Genomic DNA, 18,543 nt, shown 5'->3' with positions numbered 1-18,543 from the left:
CAGGATATGTATTTTATTTATGTTTTTCTGATAGTCCTCAGTAAGAGTAAAGATAAAGGTCAGAGCACCTCTTCATATAGTTCAGCAGCAAAGTGGATGTGGATGGTTGTATTAGCAATATGTCTGCTTTTCCGTTCGGAGAGAAGGTTTTCTCAGTGTAGCTCTTGTTTTGTGTTGTGCGCTTTCTTCAGCTGACTTCTAAATTAATGGGTCTGTTTAGCTTATAGAACAAATGGTGGCTACTGCAGATCCATTCACTCTTTCTTGTTTTTCAGGGTGCTGATGGTCAACCTGGAATCAAAGGAGAACAAGGCGAGTCTGGTCAGAAGGGAGATGCTGGTTCGCCAGGCCCCCAGGGTCCATCAGGCGCTCCTGGCCCACAGGTTGGTAAAATACGTATCCTGTCACACTCAACCCTATCAAGTATCAATAAAAGGGAAGGTACAATTGAAAAATATTAAATAAGGGAACTTTATAAACAACGAACATGGTTTCACTACAAAATCACTATTCGGCCCCCACACCATAGCCCTTGTGCATTTTCTAATAGTGAGGCCACAGGGGTGTGAAATCTACATGAGAAGTAAGTGGAGACCAGTGAACAGGTACTCATCCTACACTGTGCTGACTCTGCCTTGCCTCATGTCTGCAAAAAGGTATATTGATGATACCATTATGGTGGAATTGAGGCGTGTGCACACTGCACTGAGAAAATAAGCATTTCTGATAACTGTTCCACAACACCGCACTCTACCTGGTAACAAATACATTTCTAAATCAGATTTAAAGTGGTAATTAGGAATTTGCCACAACTATCATTTGAGTATTGTCCCCGTCCCACCTCCACCGACTCAAATTGCCAATACCATATGGATTGGTAATCCCCAATGCAAAGTTCTCAAAGTATTTTGAGCTCAAGTTCCCACAATTGGGAATTAGGAAAAGAAAAACAGTGTGTGTGCTCTGTTTCCTCATGTTTTTTTTCCCTGAGCACTTTCTGCAAATACATTTCACCATTTGTTTACTCATAAAAAGGTGTATGGGGGAAACACATCAGCAGTGCTGTGTTACTAAACAGGTTTTAATCATGATTCCATCAAAAAATCATGTTTATAATTGGAATCGGGATTACTGCAACTATTTTAATGCGGTGCTGGCAATTTTTGATTAATTGAAGGTCCACCAACAGAGTGAACATAACTAATCCTGTTATTCTAGATATCAACATGTCTTCTGGTCTACTGCATGACAGTTTTTGGTACATGAGATATTTAAGTGGGGCCTTGCAAAATGTTCTCAAGAGCACCCTTTCTCTGTGTTGTGCTCTCTTTTGTTCAACTATAACCTTTTCCTACACATTTTACATGCATGGTATGCTACTCTTTTGCCTTCAGCGTCCGCTTGACACTCAGAAATAATATTGTGAATCTTTGAGAAAGTGGAATTATTCTGTTAACAAACTAGCTTAAGAAACAAAACCTACTCAAACTGGACATTCAGTCATCTGTATGTATATTTAATCTATTTTATGCCCTATTCTTCATAGGGTCCAACTGGCGTGAATGGTCCCAAAGGAGCTCGTGGTGCACAGGGACCACCTGTAAGTATTGCATGTCATACATACTCTCATTCAGAAACAGGGAGCCAGACACTCCACAGGTGCCTAAGATCAGTGTTTTCAACCAGTAAAATCACGAGAGCCTGTCACATATTACATTGGATGGTATCACTGCAATGCTCAACAGTAAAACAACTATTCACAATTGACTATTAAATACATGACAACTCATAGCACTTATACATTAATGCCTCAAGTGACACTGAAGCCTTTGTAAAAAAATATTGCAAATATGATAGAATTACACTGGAAATAACAGTCCATTTATTTTCCAGGCATATGTAGCTATGATAAGTGGCTAAAGTTGTTGCTACCGTTTTCTGAAATAAAACCTGTCCCTGAACTGCACAGTGTAGATAAGTTGTTGATGCAGCAACTTCATCTTTGAGTGATGAAATAATTGATCCTTGCATATTATTAATGAACAGAATTTTGATAGAGTCAAATTTGCAGCTGACACCTGATGTCTTAAATGGATTTGACACACAATGGCAGACTCATCAGTTAGAGCGGATCATGTCATCCAATGACTGACAGAGAGACATGTTCTTGCCACTAAAGAATAGCTGATGTGCAAAGAAGAACCTGGGCCGCTGGATTCATAGCGGGCAGTGATTTTTTTCCAGTTAATTTGAGGATTGCTTTAGAAAGCTCAATTGGATGTCTAACTCACAGCTCACATTTGTAAAAGATGGACAATAGAGGCAGCAAACAGAAATGAGCTGGATGGGAGGTCTGTGGTTTGTATAAGGATTTTGCTTCTGTTTCTTTTCTGCTGATTGTTTAATTGTCTCTATACCTTGTAGTTTCCAGTTTGAAATATAAAAATGTTTTTTTCTGATTTGAGGCATGTAGCTAGGAATGGAACATAATTTAGGTCTTTCTTATACACATCAAAAGTCGTTCTCCCTCCAAATCCAATAGGGCAGAAGGAAAAACAGCTGTGATTAATACTCCATGATCAGAAACACTAGTTGTGAAAATTGTTATTGTAATATTATATTTATAAATATTATCTTTGAAAATAATACCCTAATCATAATGTGCTCTGGAAATACGAGGATAAAGTAATGTATACTGGCATTTTCTGATTTTATTAAATTCATTTTTAATTCTCTCCTTATAGGGTGCTACTGGTTTCCCTGGTGCTGCTGGCAGAGTTGGCCCACCTGGCCCTAATGTAAGCCTCAAACTGCTTTACTTGACTAATATGGTTTTGGTAATAGCCTTCCCTGAATTATGAAGTCAATCTGTAGACATCATGAATAAAAAGAGATTTCCATTACATGGGTATAGACTCAGATCATGCACACTTGAATAGAAAAAGAGGGTGGCCCTGAAATTGGCAGTGTCATCACTCATCAATTCCCCCTTAGACATTCCCAGTGCAGTGACTCAGGAAAGAGTAGTGACTGCTGAAGAACAATGTTAACACTGACCTGAGGATAAAGTGTGGCAATTCTGTTAACCCACAATATACATGCTGCAGACAATGTAATTGTTCTGTAGTATTATTTGTGAAGATTCTTGGAACTCTATCTTAGGCTTGAAAAACAATTACTGGATATCATCCTGAACATGAAGGAAAATAAAATTAACTACGGTAGTTCAAGGTGTCAACAACTAAAAGGGGTGACCTAAAGAAATAGGTCTTATTATGGGTAGGTGCATGTACAACCCTCATCCTCTCTTATTCTCAATGCTGCACATTACCCAAAATGGATAATAAGTACTGTTCCCCAAGCAGAGATCAACATACGCAGGTGTATGCCACCTAACTCTTGTGTTTTTTGTCCCAAGATGATGAAATAGCTATTGTTTTCATCAGTTAGATAACATGAGAAACTGTTTTACAGTGCAAAGTGTACATATCCATTGCCTGTTTCTAGAATTATATTGTGAAGTTTATGAAATTTTCTTTCAGGGTAACCCAGGTGCCCCTGGACCACCTGGTTCTGCTGGTAAAGATGGTCCCAAGGGTGCTCGTGGCGATGGTGGTCCTCCTGGCCGTTCTGGTGACCCTGGTCTCCAAGGCCCTGCTGGCCCTCCTGGTGAGAAGGGTGAGCCTGGTGAAGATGGTCCTAATGTGAGTAGTAATGTGGATGCTATCATATCTTGAGATCACTGAATTTGAAAATCATTAATGCTTGAACTTGTTTGTGCTTCCACTGTGTGAACAATAAAATAAAATGTTTATATGATTTATGGGTTGATCAAACAGTAAACACTTTATAAAAGTAAAATAAATTAGATTAAATAGAAAGTCTCTATAGATAAGACATAAGCTGATTGCAATTTGTTGAACAATGCTGACTTTTTTTTAATTGGCTGGGAATATTTACATTAAGTACAGACTGAGAGCATGGGTCAATAAACTGATAGGCCACACACAACAACACTCAGAGAGCATTCTCTCTACTCAATGAATGATCTCCGAACTGGTTGACAATAGGCTTTAGAATGGCTTTTAATCTCAGTGACATGAGATCAACTAGCGAGTGACAGTCCATCAATGGACTAGCTCTGACCACATTGATCGACCACTGACAGTGATCTCTGACATCAGTGGCAGGTGACCAGCCAGTGATCTGTGATGATATAGACACACAGTGAGGGTCAACTTTATTAGTACACCCTTCAAGTGTACTCTAAAGTTAAGGTGATAAAGTGATCTGTGACTTGATTGACAGGTGATGAACAAGTGGGAGTTTCAAGCAAGCAACCATGTCTGAATCTATGACCTCACTGATAGGTCACTGCAGAGCATATTTTGTGTCTCCAGTAAATGCAGTAGTAAAACATGGTGCCCAGGCGGTGACTGGGGCCAGACACTATGGCCAATTTCCTAACATCTGTACTCAGCGCTCTTCTGATATTCTTTTGCCCTGGTGACCTAAAAATGTGGAAAGCTGTGCTCATACTGATAATCCACTGGATGTCATAGCATTGTGTAAGTACTGTAATCCTGCTTCATATTTCACCAGAGACAGAAAATCTGTCTCCTTTTGTAAAGATTATTTTAATTTGTTTAGTGTTAACTACTGTTTGTTGGCTAAACATAAATTGGATATCCCATTTTTCATTCATAATCAGAAATGAAGTGATCTTTTCTTAAAGAAAACCTGGCTTAAACCGTAGCTCTGCTTCCAAAAAGGTATTATAATATCAGGGCAGATCACTTCAACAAAAGGAGAGGTGGTATTGCCATGGTTTTTAAATCAAACTTTACGTACACCGCAGTTGACCATTCAGTCCCTGATTTTGAAGGTGCCATTTTCTCTTTTATTCTTTTGCACAGTTTCTCCTTTTCAGGTACATCCACCACTATTTCTCAAGCCCCTTCAGAAGTCATTGCGCCTTTTACATTAAATTCTCCAACTTTAACATCCTTGTGAAATATAATCTTCATTATGACAATGATGGCTGCACCCTAGTGTCCAGTTTAACCAATGGCCTGAAAGCTGTGCAGCTCCCACAACTGGTCAAGGCTCCTACCCATCATGCAGGGCATACATCAGACTCCGTATTCTCTAACCTTGCTACTCTAGCAGTTTGCTCACCTTTTCCTTTTGTGTGGACAGATCATTATGAGATCCCCATGTCTATACTATTAGATCACATATCCTACCCTAATCCTAATCTATTGTGCTTGACAAGTAAATGGTCAAAAGTCGATCCTTCTTTCTGTGACTTTTTAAGTGTGTCTAAACCTACCTTAAAGTCAACTATGTGGATAAGGTAGTTTAAATGATGGCTCTGTTCCACTGTAGACAGACCCGCTGATTGCTTATCCTAAACCCAATGCTAAACAACATGCACCCTGGTTCAGTTGTCAATTTGTGGTCCTTAAAAAAGCTCGCAAAGTGGCTGGCATAAAATAATGATCTCACCACCATAGCAAAATATACGCCTGACAGTAAATTTTATCACAAAACCATTAAGAAAGCCTGTTATGATTTATATGCTGCTAAAATTGAGAGTCCTTCAAGTTCCATCAGGGAGTTATTTTCTTTTGCCAAATCTTTGAAAGATTCCATGTAAAAGATACCTACAACTCCCTCTTCCATGGAGAGATGTTATGAACTTGCAGGATTTGTTCTCCAAAAAATCTTGGATATTTACACTACTTTTCCTGTGCATGCTAAGAATATGAAGTTCCCTGCAGCCTCGAGTCTCCTGAATCTCCTGGACCCCGCCTGTGCTCTTTTACCCTTGTCAGATTGGATGATTTTTATGGTCTTATTACGTTTAGCAAATCAGGCTCACCGCTGGACACCCTCACCACCTCATGCCTTAGAAAGTGGCCCTTCTATTATTTACTCTACATTGGTGGACCTCTGCAAAGGTCCCTCAATTGTGGAAACATGCAATGGTAATGTCACTGGTGACAAAGCCTTCTTTAGTTTCCCCTAAACAGGGGAAACACCCTATATGCCTTTTCTCCCTTTTGTTTAAAAACCTGGAAAAATATATTTATCACCAACTGTCTGATATTGAATAAAGCAACTTTCTTCACTCCTCTCAGTCAGGTTTTCATTCTTATCACAGCACTAAGTCTGCCTTTCTAGCGGTCATAAAAAAATTGAGATGAACTCATAAATAAGCTGTTTATGTAGTACTGATTTTTCTGGATTTGAGTGTTGCATTTGATACAGTGTCTCTGTGAGAAAGTAGCCTCTTTCTAGCATGGTTACCCCCATTTTTGGCCTGTTTGTCAGTGTGTTTTTACTGTGTCACTGGGATCCTGCTAGTCAGGACCCCAGTGATCATAGTTTGTGGCCTACTTGTCAGTCTGTTTCACTGTTTTTGTCAGTGTGCTTAACTGTGTCACTGGAGTCCTGCTATCCAGAACTCCAGTGCTTATGCTCTCTCTGGTTCCAAATTTGTACTTACATACTGGAAACCCAGTATTCCACTCCAAATTGGTATACTGAACCACCCTTATAAGTCCTTAGTATATCGTGCATAGGTACTCAGGGCATTGGGGTTCCAGGAGATCCTTATGGGCTGCAGCATTTCTTTTGCCACCCATAAGGAGCTCATACAAACACTTCTTCAGGACTGCCATTGCAACCTCAGTGAAATAGTGCAAGCACTATTTCACAGCCATTTTCACTGCACCAGGTCACTTATAAGTCACCTATATGCCTAACCATCAGACCCTGAAGGCTAGGTGCATAGTACCTGTGTGAGAAGGCACCCCTGTTCTAGCAGAGGTGCCCCCATGTTGTCTAGGACCATTTCCCCACATTTCATGAGTGCAGGGACGCCATTATAAGTGTGCACTACATATAGGTCAAAACATATATGTAGATTCACAATGGTAACTCCGAATATGGCCATGTGAGGTGTTTAACAACTGGGAATTGTACCCCAATACTGATTCTATATTGGTTGCACAATCCCTTGCACTCGGGGGGCTCCACCATTGCCCCCCAGTACCACCATACCAGCATTCTGAGGTTTTCACTGCACGAAACTGGACAAAGGAAAGGGGAGTTAACCCTCTGCTGTCTATCCCCTTCTTCCACAGGTCTTCAGGTCCAGGAATTTATCTTTAGTGTCTTGCAGTCTCTTCTGGTTCTTGCATTATCTTCTATCATGACTTCTAGTGTATTTTAGGAAACTTGCTGTGTTTTACTCCAGCTTTCCTGGGTTCTGGGGTATTTTACTTACCTTTGCCTAGATGGGAAACCGACTTTCGCATTCCACTATTTTAGTATATGGTTTGTGTCCCCCCTAGGCCCATTTCAACCTATTGTGATTTTCACTATTTGCACAGTTTTCCTACTGTGTACTTACCTGTTTTTGGTTACTAGTGTATATATTGTATGATTTACTTACCTTGTAAGGGAGTATAGCCTACAAAGTATTTTTGGCATTGTGTGACTAAAATAAAGTACCTTTATTTTTGTAACTGAGTATTGTCTTTTAAGTGTGTAAGTACTGTGTGACTACAGTGGTATTGCAAGAGCTTTGCATGTCTCCTAGTTCAGCCTTGGCTGCTCTGTCTACAGATACCTCTAGACAGCCTGGCTTCCAGACACTGACTACATTTCACTAATTAAAGATAACTGGACCTGGTATAAGGTGTAAGTACCTTGGTACCCACTACAAACCAGGCAAGCCTCCTACAGTCTCACAAGGTTAACTTTGGAAGACAAATGCACTGTGATATTAGGTATAAAGCTTTAGAGTACTTTGCATCCTTTTTGGAGCTTTGCTACGTTCAACTATCTGTAATTCCCTTCTTATCTAAGACATAGCCAGTCTCTTTCTGTTGCAATGGGTCATTTTGAAGCCCAATCCATTAAAACATATATATTGGCATTTTGGTTGGTATTGTGAAAGCATTTCGCCTCCTCATGTACTCATACACAGACAATTGTCAGCTTGTGATTGCACTTATACCTTAATCAGATAGCTATCCTTTGCAATTGAGGAACTGTCTATTGACTTTGGCATATTGGATGGGCACCAGCTGCCTGAAATTTTACAGAAGAAAGACCACTGTTCACTGTTCGTTGTTTGTGATTTCTGTCCATGTGTAGATAAAAATAATGAAATTCTACCAGTAATGAAACGTTAATTTTAACCTGTTTTGCCTGCCATTTCAGGGCCCTGATGGTCCTCCAGGTCCTCAGGGATTGGCTGGTCAGCGTGGTATTGTTGGTCTGCCTGGACAGCGTGGTGAGAGAGGATTCCCTGGTCTCCCCGGGCCTTCTGTAAGTACTTTTAGTTATTTAGTCACAATTTTAAAACTCATAGGGGCAAATTTACAACTCCTTCCGACACATAAACAATCATTCAATAATGACAATTTTCTACTTCTATGTGTGCTGCATTCTGCAGCACACATAGATATGTCAAATCACCATTGTAGATTGTTTATGTGCAGGACAGGACACACTTCCTGCACATAAACAATCATTCCCTTCAATGGATACACCCTTGATGCAAGGATGCCTGTGTTGGCGCTAGTAGCTACATTTATGGCCATTGCTAGGGGAAACACAGGGGTACGCCATATTTTTGTAAATACGGTGCATCCCAGCATATCAGAACTGATGAAGACCACCGCTGCCAATTTTGGCGTAGTGTCGCGCTGCACCAAAATCTGGCCCATAGTGTGACACTGACAAAAACAATTAATGATGGGACATAGGCCAGGGTTGGGTTGGAATGTTTTTCCTTATCTGTTTTCGTAATTTCGTTCTCATTTTATATTTTTTTATTTTATATGTTAATGTTAGTGATGGATTAAATCACTTTCTAGTGCCCTTTCTGCCTTAAGCCAAGGGTGCCAACTTTAATAAATACACACACAAAATGATATTTAAAAAAAACAGCGAAAACTGCCACTTACAATTAAAAGTCTACTTTTGCTGTGCCCTTATCGCTATGTAATTACAACAGTAACACTTATGTCTTGTTAATGTTGATAATACCAACTGCAGAAAAAAATGGACATTTAGAAGCAGGTTAAATGTGTGTTTTGTTTCACTCTCACTATTCCTGTAACAACTTGTCATTGGATATGGCTCATAAATTTACCAATGGTCAAGTTTACTGTTAAGATCATATTTAATATACAATCCATAGAGATGTAGTAATTGCTGTGGCTCATCACTAACTGACACTGTGTATGAGCCTTTTCGCTGTGATTATCAGTGTAGTTCTGGCCTCAGTCAATTATAGTTTCCGTTCTGTGGTTCTTATCCACTGTGCAGTCAACATATTTCATCTATTTGTCTTTTAGTACAACCTCCTATTGCAAATTAAATAATCTATTTAGCACATCCAAAAGCTATTTGTCAAAATCCTCTTCATTAGGAATGTCTGTTGTTTACTAAGGGCCAAAATACTCCATATAAAAGGGGACATAACTGAAGGTAAAAATAGCCCATCTAGAGAATGGTTCAATGTGATGGGTGATTGCAAATAGGGACGTGAGTGCAGTAGCAAAATCAGGGCCTGGAATGCACAGAACCACAAACTATATTTTGTGTCACGACATACCTAAAATGATTTCCACAAACCCTAAACTACAAATCAAGCCAGAAAGCAATATTATTAAATTGATTTGAAATGTTTACTATCAGAAAACATCACTTAACAAGAAAATTATATAGAAATCAAACCCGGTAAATTAAGAAGGAAAACCTTTTGAATACCTTTCCATCAGAAACAGCACTGACAAAATCAGGGAAATAACTTAAAAGCTTGGTATATAACGGGCCATCAGCGGTCTAGGAGTCCTCTAAGTTAGGGGAGGCAGAGAAATAGCATAAATGACCAGGCCAGGTGGTGTTTTAATGCTATGGAATTGTATTCTGTATGTACACTACACAGCTGATCAAATGTGTTTATTACCTTGAATAATGGCATTCCCTATTTCTTTAAAGGGAGAACCTGGCAAACAAGGGGCCCCTGGATCTGCTGGTGACCGTGGCCCCTCTGGTCCTGTTGGCCCTCCTGGTCTGACTGGCCCTGCTGGAGAACCTGGGCGTGAAGTAAGGAACCTAAGAGATCATTTGAACCAAACCTTCTGGTAATGTGGCAAATAGAAGTAATGTTTGGTGACAGTTTTACAGGGCATTCTTCTATCCCACATTACAATTGTAGAAATCAAGGGAGGTATGACTGAAATATTGCTGACCTCCCAGTTATGTCCACAAATGTTTCCAGTGTATTCCCCCAAATTAATAGACATCCTCTGAGTATGTTGGTTTGGACTGCCAGTAAATATATTTGCTACCTAACTGCTACTGCTGTATTTACTGGGATGTCTATAATTGGTGGACTAATCTCTTAGTTAAAAGATATACTAGCACCTGTCTTCAAAACAGGTTCCCACTCTAAAGATTTCATGCACAAAGACATTCTCCAGTGTTGCCTGTATCATCAGAGAGTTTTGCGTGTCTGGTTTTGTTTTGAAGTGCTGAATGACATGTCCGTATTCAACCACAAAAATGACCTCATTGTATGTTCTAAGAGGCAGATAGACCTTTGCGAGGAAATAACTCAACCCCAACACTTGTGCTACCACTGTCAGCAACAGGTGACATGTTTACTTCATCCCCTAGAAAGCAAAAACCTCTTAAAAAATGTAAAACTTGGTAATGTTTAAATGCTGGATGGTCTTGATTGCCTGTCAATGAATGAATAAACAGTCAAACTGAATGTGGCAGTAACAAAGACAATTTATGTAAAATTCTCATTATCCCTTTACTGGATGGTATGAATCACGATTCCACATTCTTTTCTTTTATAGGGCAACCCTGGCTCAGATGGTCCCCCTGGTAGAGATGGGGCTCTTGGCATTAAGGTGAGTTATTTGTACCGCCTGCAGATTTTGTCATAGATGTTATTAAAAGTTTGGCATATATTATGACATTAGTTTATGATATTGAAAACTACTCAAGAGTTGGCTCTTTACTTCATAACCACCATATTCAAACAGCTATGGACTGCATATATTCTAGTTTTATATATATATATATATATATATTCTTTTTTTAGAAAATATGTATCGCTACTATGTCATAACAATAAACTACACACATACTCTTTAAACCTGTTTAATGTATATTTACTCATGATTTAAATATGTATATGTATGTACATATGTGTGTGTATATATGTGTGTATGGTATCCTATGCTTAACATGTTCATAGGTCATAACTCCTAGATAAGTTGTTATACTAGATACTTATGAATCCCTGCTCTTATTTTATATCACACTTTGTCTACCCATGTCATGTCTCGATCAATCTATCCACCATTCCCACTCTGGCTCATCCCAAATCCATTCTACTACTTTCTTCTCCTAAATAACCCTGCCTCAGCTCTTCCCTCCTCTTCCACATCTAACTCACCCAAAACTCACTTTACTACCATGATCTCCCAAACAACCCTGCTAAATTCTCCCTCATTTATCTCACCCTGCTACTATGATCTCCCTAACCCTTTCCACAGACTCTTCCCTCCTCCATCCTCCCTTTACTCATCCCAAGCATAAATCTTATTACCATAAACTCCCAATTAACACTTATGGATTCTTCCCTCCTTCACCCCTCCATTACTCCAGTCAATCCAACTAACAAACTTGCATATCCGCACCTCAAATTAACTCATAATAATACTAAAACTGTACTCCTATTTCCCTATACTTCCCTATACTAACCCACCACTAATTCCTTTTGGGTTCCGGAGTAGCGTGCTACTTGGCGAAAAGCGCTTCGACGCCTTGTCAGGGGTAGTAAGCGCTATATAAATACTATTACAATACAATACAATATATAGTGACATTAGCTTCAACATAGTTTTAAAAGTTTACGATTAATAGTAAAATGTAAAGACACCAGACTATAATTTTTTATAAATTGGTATTCATTTGTCTTTCAGACTAAAGTGCCACACAGCTAGCTGGTGCTTTTTTAACTATATTTCTTTTTTTGTGGGGAAAAAAATCCTTTCTGACTTGCAAAGGCAGTTCTCCAACTCATTTCAAATTGCAGTTAAGAATGGGTGTGAAATAGACTTTCCCTCCTAACTGTGATTGTCACGGGCATCTATTATTGTTTTTGACTGAAACTTTGGTTGCAAAGCATTGATCAGATACTAATTAATGAGTAAATGTGGTATTTGGTTCACAAAGGGGAAGCTGTCCATGTGGCCTCCCCACTGGGAATAATATTGGGAGGCCTCAGAGGGAATCAATAGTGGTCAATGGGACTCCGGCATCCTCAGCTCAATGTCTTCCCAGATAGCCAACTTTTTCTTACAGCATAACTTGTCTATTCAGGAGATATGCGCTATTTTTAATAAAAGGTTTCCCAATTGGAAATGTGAACACAAGTCACAGAGGGTTGCATATAACAATCTGCTTAATTAATATTCATTAGGCAGGTAATTTTGTGACACTCTTAATAAGAGCATTGTTGCGATGTGATCTATTAGTGAATAAGTCACTTCACAAAATCACTGGCAGGTCACAAAAAGTCAGAGTGTAATCTGCACCCCCTACTTTTGACCTGCAAAAATGTAATTTAGACCCAACTATTTGGCACTTTGATGTACTAAGATACAAAATCACAGATAAAGCTGCTCACATTTGAATTTCAAAGTTAGAAATGTTGCATCGAATTCTAGAAAAATTGACATATTATCTACATTCTTATGATCAGAGCATATGTTTTTTGTGGACTAGTGCAGTGATTCATAATGACCTATAACATAAGTGAGAACTTTGAACATGTTTGTAAAGGATGCACAGATTATTATGTTTTGATTAGCAGCTGCTATTTCATGCAAACACAACTCAAAATATATTTGTTTCCTTGCAGGGTGACCGTGGTGAAACTGGGCCAGTTGGCGCTCCAGGAGCTCCTGGTGCTCCTGGATCTCCGGGACCTGTTGGTCCAACTGGCAAGCAGGGAGATAGAGGTGAAGCTGTAAGTACCTTTTTTATGAAATATGAAATGACCCCCATTTGGCAGGCTTGTGTAATTTAACATTATGATAAACATATACAGGTTGGTACTATCAAAAATGTCCTGGGGGTGCCACAGGGGAGTGCGCCCAGTACTTTAACCACTGGAGCAGTTTGGTATATTGTGTCTGGGCTGACAGAATCTCAAGAGGGTGTGACCTAATTTGTATGGGGCTGAGCACAATGCAAATGAGGAAACACTGCCTCTGCACAGACACTAATTATGTGCCACAAAGAGATAGTGCACAGTCAGCATGCCACAACTGCACCCTGTGGAAGGGGGCAAGGGTCCTGTGGACCCTCCAGACATCCCCATGCAGGTGGGTGCAAAAACTCACTGCACCTAAGTGGAAGGGGGTGTCTGCCCCCTTTTCAAATGCAGAATAGGTGCTGCCTCCAGAGTGATGCACTATTCTGCAGAACAGGCAGGTGTTCACAGCTGCACTGGGAGCAGCACATTCATTGTAATAGGACGCATTGACCCGGTCTGCCGCCCAGACCAGAGCAGTATGATCTTTCTGTGATATGGGCCCAGGAATGATTTCCCAGGGACTGTCTACCAGAACCCTTCACTAAACTGTAAAAAATACCATATTTTCCTTCTGCTCTGTGCCTGTAAAATGTACTCAGAAAAGCAAGTTCCGGGGTTACAAAGTCTAAAGTTGAGATTGCACTTGCCTTGAAACTAAGGCTTTGGAATGTCTTGACTGCATCAAAGGCTGAACTTGTTAAAGCACCACAATACTGAAGAATTAAGGAAGATAGGCATTGTGTTTCCCTTCCATATCTTAGACCAGTTATACACAACAATGTGAGAAGCACTTTGAGGTCCTATATATTTACCACAGTAAGACAGTGGCGTAAGGGAAGGTAACTAAGGGCCTCATTTACGAGGCCCTAGCAGCACACTGCACTACCAGAGCGTAATTAGTTTTTTACGTTCTGGTGGCGCAGTGTACCAGCCCATATTCAAAAAGCCATGCAAAGCCAACTTGCGTGGCTTTTCCTGGCTTTGTAAATATGGACACTTTTCATGCATAACACTGTGTGAAAGGAGTGTTCCATGGGTGCTGCTTGGGGTGTTCCCAAGCAACATCCATGGAACCTGAAGGAATCTGATGCATTCCCAGATTTACAAGTCTGGGAATGCGTTAGCTTCCTATGCCACGTGATGGGTGGCATAACAATGATGCAACGGGAGAGATATCTTTATTTTTCCAGGTTTTTCCTCTTTCTATGTGTGCTGCATTCTGCAGCACACATAGAAAGAGGAAAAACAACCCTTAGGATTGGTTTTGTGCAGGAAGGTGTCCCTTCCCGCACATAAACAATCATCCCTGCAATGTAGGTATCAAGCACCATGGTGCAAGAGTGCCTGTGTTGGCACTAGACAGCAATTTGTGTGCCACCCCAGGGGGAGGGGACTTAAATGCGTTGTATTCTGTAGATAAGACACATTTCTGCCCTTTCCCAGTGGTGCAGGGTGACACATCAAGGCACTTGCTGCTGCACCCTTTGCCATAGGCTTTGTAAATGAGGCCCTAAGTTATCACACTGCACGTTTCCTCTTCCACAATGTGCATCCTGCTCAGAGGTTACTTGAGAAGCCTTTGATCAGTGTAATTCTACCACCCAGTTAGTGGGTATTTCCTGGCCAGTATCAAAAAACATAATTAGAAAAAGGGAAGAAAAATACTATCAATCTTTTTATGCTACAAGAATAGCCCTAGTTTGCAATTTGCTACATAAGACAGAATCTCATTTTTTTTGTGCCATTGTTCAGTCTGTAAAAATCACATTTGCTCAAATCATGCAGTACTGCAGTAGGTCAGCGGACTTTTGGAGGACTAAAGAAGAAATTATTTTTGTTTCTGGATAATCAAAACATTTAACTCAAAATTTTCAAAAGAAAGTTAACTCGAAATCTAATCACAAATTAAAGAGCGGAATTAGTCATATTGGCTTATCTTTATTTTACAGAACAGAGGAGACATTATTTTGCTGAGAAATGCACTCACACAATGAGTAGGTGCAGTAGTTTATTCTGCTTCCTAAATATGATGAATATACGTTATTCCTTTTCCCATAGGGTCCTCAAGGTCCGTTGGGTCCATCTGGTCCTGCTGGCGCTCGTGGTATGCCTGTAAGTAGCTTCTGTTTTCCATATCTAGGTGTAAAATCTGCTTTATCCTTTGTATGACCGATAGATATTTGTGTAGAACACAAACAGAATAACATAAACAGAATAACATCAATATATACTATGCTAAAACACATCTAATTATTGTATGATTTACTTCTGTATACATTTTTGTATAGTATAATATATTAAAGCAGTATACTGTATTAAAGCAAGGTTGGTGCTTCGCTCTGATTAACAAGAATGCAGAATCTGTAAATGTTAGTGAGAAAAGTAATATTAATATGTATAACATATATATTTTTAAGAAAATATTATCTAATCAGAATATCTGTTTTGTTAACCAGTAACTTACTTACCTGTTCCTCTAAGATCGTGATTGAAAGCTTTACGAAAAAAGCAATGTGATGAGTTACCCATTTTCATTTACCATTGTTCTAGGGTCCACAAGGCCCTCGCGGTGACAAGGGTGAAGCTGGTGAGGCTGGTGAGAGAGGACAAAAAGGTCACAGAGGTTTTACAGGTCTTCAGGGTCTGCCTGGTCCTCCTGTAAGTATTAGTTTAAAAACACATCTTATGCTTCATGAAAACATTGCACACAGAACACTACTGGTTTGTGGGCACTATCATCTCTGTTACACAGGATACTAAAATATAAAAGAGTGCCTCAAATAGCAATAAGTGACATTAGTCAAGTTGACTCTCGGCAACTTCATTAAGGTATTTTTACTCTCCCTCAAGTTTCTAATTGCTCAAAGGTTGGCAAGGTTTTAAAAGTGAATATTGTGGATGAAAAATTGAATAAATAGGTTTTGCTGGAGAAAAATGATGAAACATTTTTGGGATAAATCTCCTATATAGACATCTTTTGGGAAGTTTATCGAGGCCTAGTTGGGCCTGCTAGATTAGTAGATTGCATTTTCAAAAATAAAAGTGCTGCAGCAAGCTCCAGTGCAGAATAGAGGCGGCCCTAGGACTTAATTTCCTTTTCTTTCCATTGATTTTGGATCTTGCAGGACCTATTACCACAGCAGTAGTTTTACCTTGATTCCAATAAAAATCATGAATTTTCTCAAGGAACAATCTAATTTTAAAGTGAAGCATATTTTTGATTCACACTTGTAACACTCATATCCTTTATGGCTAAGGGTTCAACCATAGTGTTACATATTTCTGAGTAAATCATACAATTGCAGCAGTCCCAGTAACTAGGAGTCTGAAAGGTACTGAAAAACAATAAAGATGAACGGAAACCCAGGGTACTGAGCTTCACCGAATGCTATTGATTATAGTTTTCTGTGCTGCTGAGGTATAGAAATGCATTAACTGTCTTCCATTTATGAGCTCTTTTACATCAACGTTGTTTCACAGAATATTTGATACAAGCACAAGGCATTTTTATAGAAAAAACAGCTAATAGTTTGATCTTGCATGTGGAGCAGGCTTCTAATTCACTTGTGCTATTGCATTACTGCATAATAATGTTACAATGTCACAGAAAGTATGTACAAATGACCTAGTAGATGGTAAACCATAAATGATGCTTTGACTATCTTCCTTCAATAGGGCACAGCTGGTGATCAAGGTGCAACTGGTCCGTCTGGCCCTGCTGGTCCCAGAGTAAGTATCAACCATGTATCTATAACAGAGAAAATACCTTGACTCATGGTAAACACTAGGGGCCTGATTTATGAAAAGTTAGCACCGCCTTTGCATAATTTTTTGACGCAAAAGTGGCGTATACTTTGCACGCTTTTGCATCAAAAAATGATGCAAAGGCGGCGCTAACTTTTCATAAATCAGGCCCTAGATACCTTCACCCAGCCAGGAGTAGGTGATACTAAGCAGATTTAGAATGTTTAAAAACCTGTTTCTTTCAATAAAAAATGTGTCCCAATGTTTAATTGTTTTTTGGTTAGTGTGACATGAAAATAATTCTTCTTTATTTAGCTTGTTAGCATCTAAGACGCGAACAAGATGCATATGTTGACAGTAAAAAATATGCTCCTACTTTGTAAGACCATCCCCCATTGCAGGCAAGTTTAGGATTGTGAGAGTCTGATTTAAGAGGCCCTAGCTCCATCTTAGCACCCCCATAGCATCATTTTTGTGATGGGAAGGCGGCACTAAAGTGGCTTTTTTTACACGCGCCATACTTACAAAGTGGTGCAATGCATGCATTGTGCCACTTTGTAAACCCTTGTGCCACATTATGCCTGCACCAGGCATAATGTATGCAAGGGGGGCGTTCCCCCGTTAGAGGGGCTGAAAAAGTGGTGCAAAGAAATCTAAGAGATTTCATTGCGCCATTTTTTTCGCACTTTTAACGCCTGGTCAGAGCACTTGTCAAAAGGAGCATGCCATTGAATATAATGGGCGCCTATGTACTCTGTAGGAGGAGTGCCAAAATGTTGGCTCTAATCCGGCAGAGTACCTCAGTAGCGTCAGGAATTCTGACGCTATTGCCCCCTACCCTGCACCATGGTGCGCCGTACTTTAAATATGGCGCACGCATGGTGGCGGTAGGGGGTGCTTAGGGGTGCAAGAAAAGTGGGGCTGCACTGTCTGTAGTGCCGCTTTCCTTAAATCAGGCCCTTATTGTTTGGTATGCCACTTATTTTTCATTTGTTTTTAGCATACTTGATGGTATGAAATTAATTTGCAAGCAGTCTCCTAACTCTTTTCTTGGTATAATTTTAGGGTCCTCCTGGCCCGGTTGGTCCTTCTGGTAAAGACGGCTCTAATGGTTTGCCTGGTCCAATTGGTCCTCCTGGTCCCAGGGGTCGTGGTGGTGAAACTGGCCCTGCTGTAAGTATATCACAACATTAGCTTCAGAGTACAGTTAAATGCACAATTATGCTTAAATTTAAAGGCACATCTCTGTTTATGTTACACCATGAGTCAGTCAAGGCAAGCACAAGATCTATAAACAGCCTTGATAACACGAAAGATTATACAGAGGGCAAAAACAAATGCATAATCCATGTACTGAGCTTTAGCTTGGTATGGTTCACAGATATTAAATATTTATTATTTCCTCTATCTAAAAGGTATACATTACCTCAACCACCTTTATTCAACTCTAATTCTCAAAACAAAAGGTCAGCGTTTATAGTGTTTATTCATACTTAGTTGGGTACTTTCACTGTCCTCATTCTTAGTTATCTAAGAGCACATCACACAATTGTCTTAGTAGAGATGTGGTTATTTCTAAACTACTTATCTCAATATCTTTTGTTAAAGATAACAGTGACCGTCAGAAATATTCATGTCATCACCAAAAACAAATC

General features: G+C 39.7%; 1 protein-coding gene across 2 annotated transcripts in view; it reads left to right on the top strand.

The window, feature by feature from the left end:
- The window catches only part of COL2A1 (collagen type II alpha 1 chain), a 110,740-nt gene that overhangs the window by 77,083 nt on the left and 15,114 nt on the right, over positions 1-18,543 (top strand). For both annotated transcript variants that reach the window (XM_069231048.1, XM_069231047.1), the window contains 12 exons: positions 276-383; positions 1,547-1,600; positions 2,745-2,798; positions 3,543-3,704; positions 8,236-8,343; positions 10,024-10,131; positions 10,893-10,946; positions 12,968-13,075; positions 15,203-15,256; positions 15,695-15,802; positions 16,820-16,873; positions 17,954-18,061. In XM_069231048.1, coding sequence (XP_069087149.1) covers positions 276-383; positions 1,547-1,600; positions 2,745-2,798; positions 3,543-3,704; positions 8,236-8,343; positions 10,024-10,131; positions 10,893-10,946; positions 12,968-13,075; positions 15,203-15,256; positions 15,695-15,802; positions 16,820-16,873; positions 17,954-18,061 — 1,080 coding nt within the window. The remainder of the gene's footprint in view (positions 1-275; positions 384-1,546; positions 1,601-2,744; positions 2,799-3,542; positions 3,705-8,235; positions 8,344-10,023; positions 10,132-10,892; positions 10,947-12,967; positions 13,076-15,202; positions 15,257-15,694; positions 15,803-16,819; positions 16,874-17,953; positions 18,062-18,543) is intronic.

The sequence above is a fragment of the Pleurodeles waltl genome, chromosome 4_2 (genome assembly GCF_031143425.1).
Source record: "Pleurodeles waltl isolate 20211129_DDA chromosome 4_2, aPleWal1.hap1.20221129, whole genome shotgun sequence".
NCBI classification, from domain to species: Eukaryota; Metazoa; Chordata; class Amphibia; order Caudata; family Salamandridae; genus Pleurodeles; species Pleurodeles waltl.
Note: the sequence above shows the minus strand (reverse complement) of the source record. Positions and strands in the feature narration are given on the sequence as shown.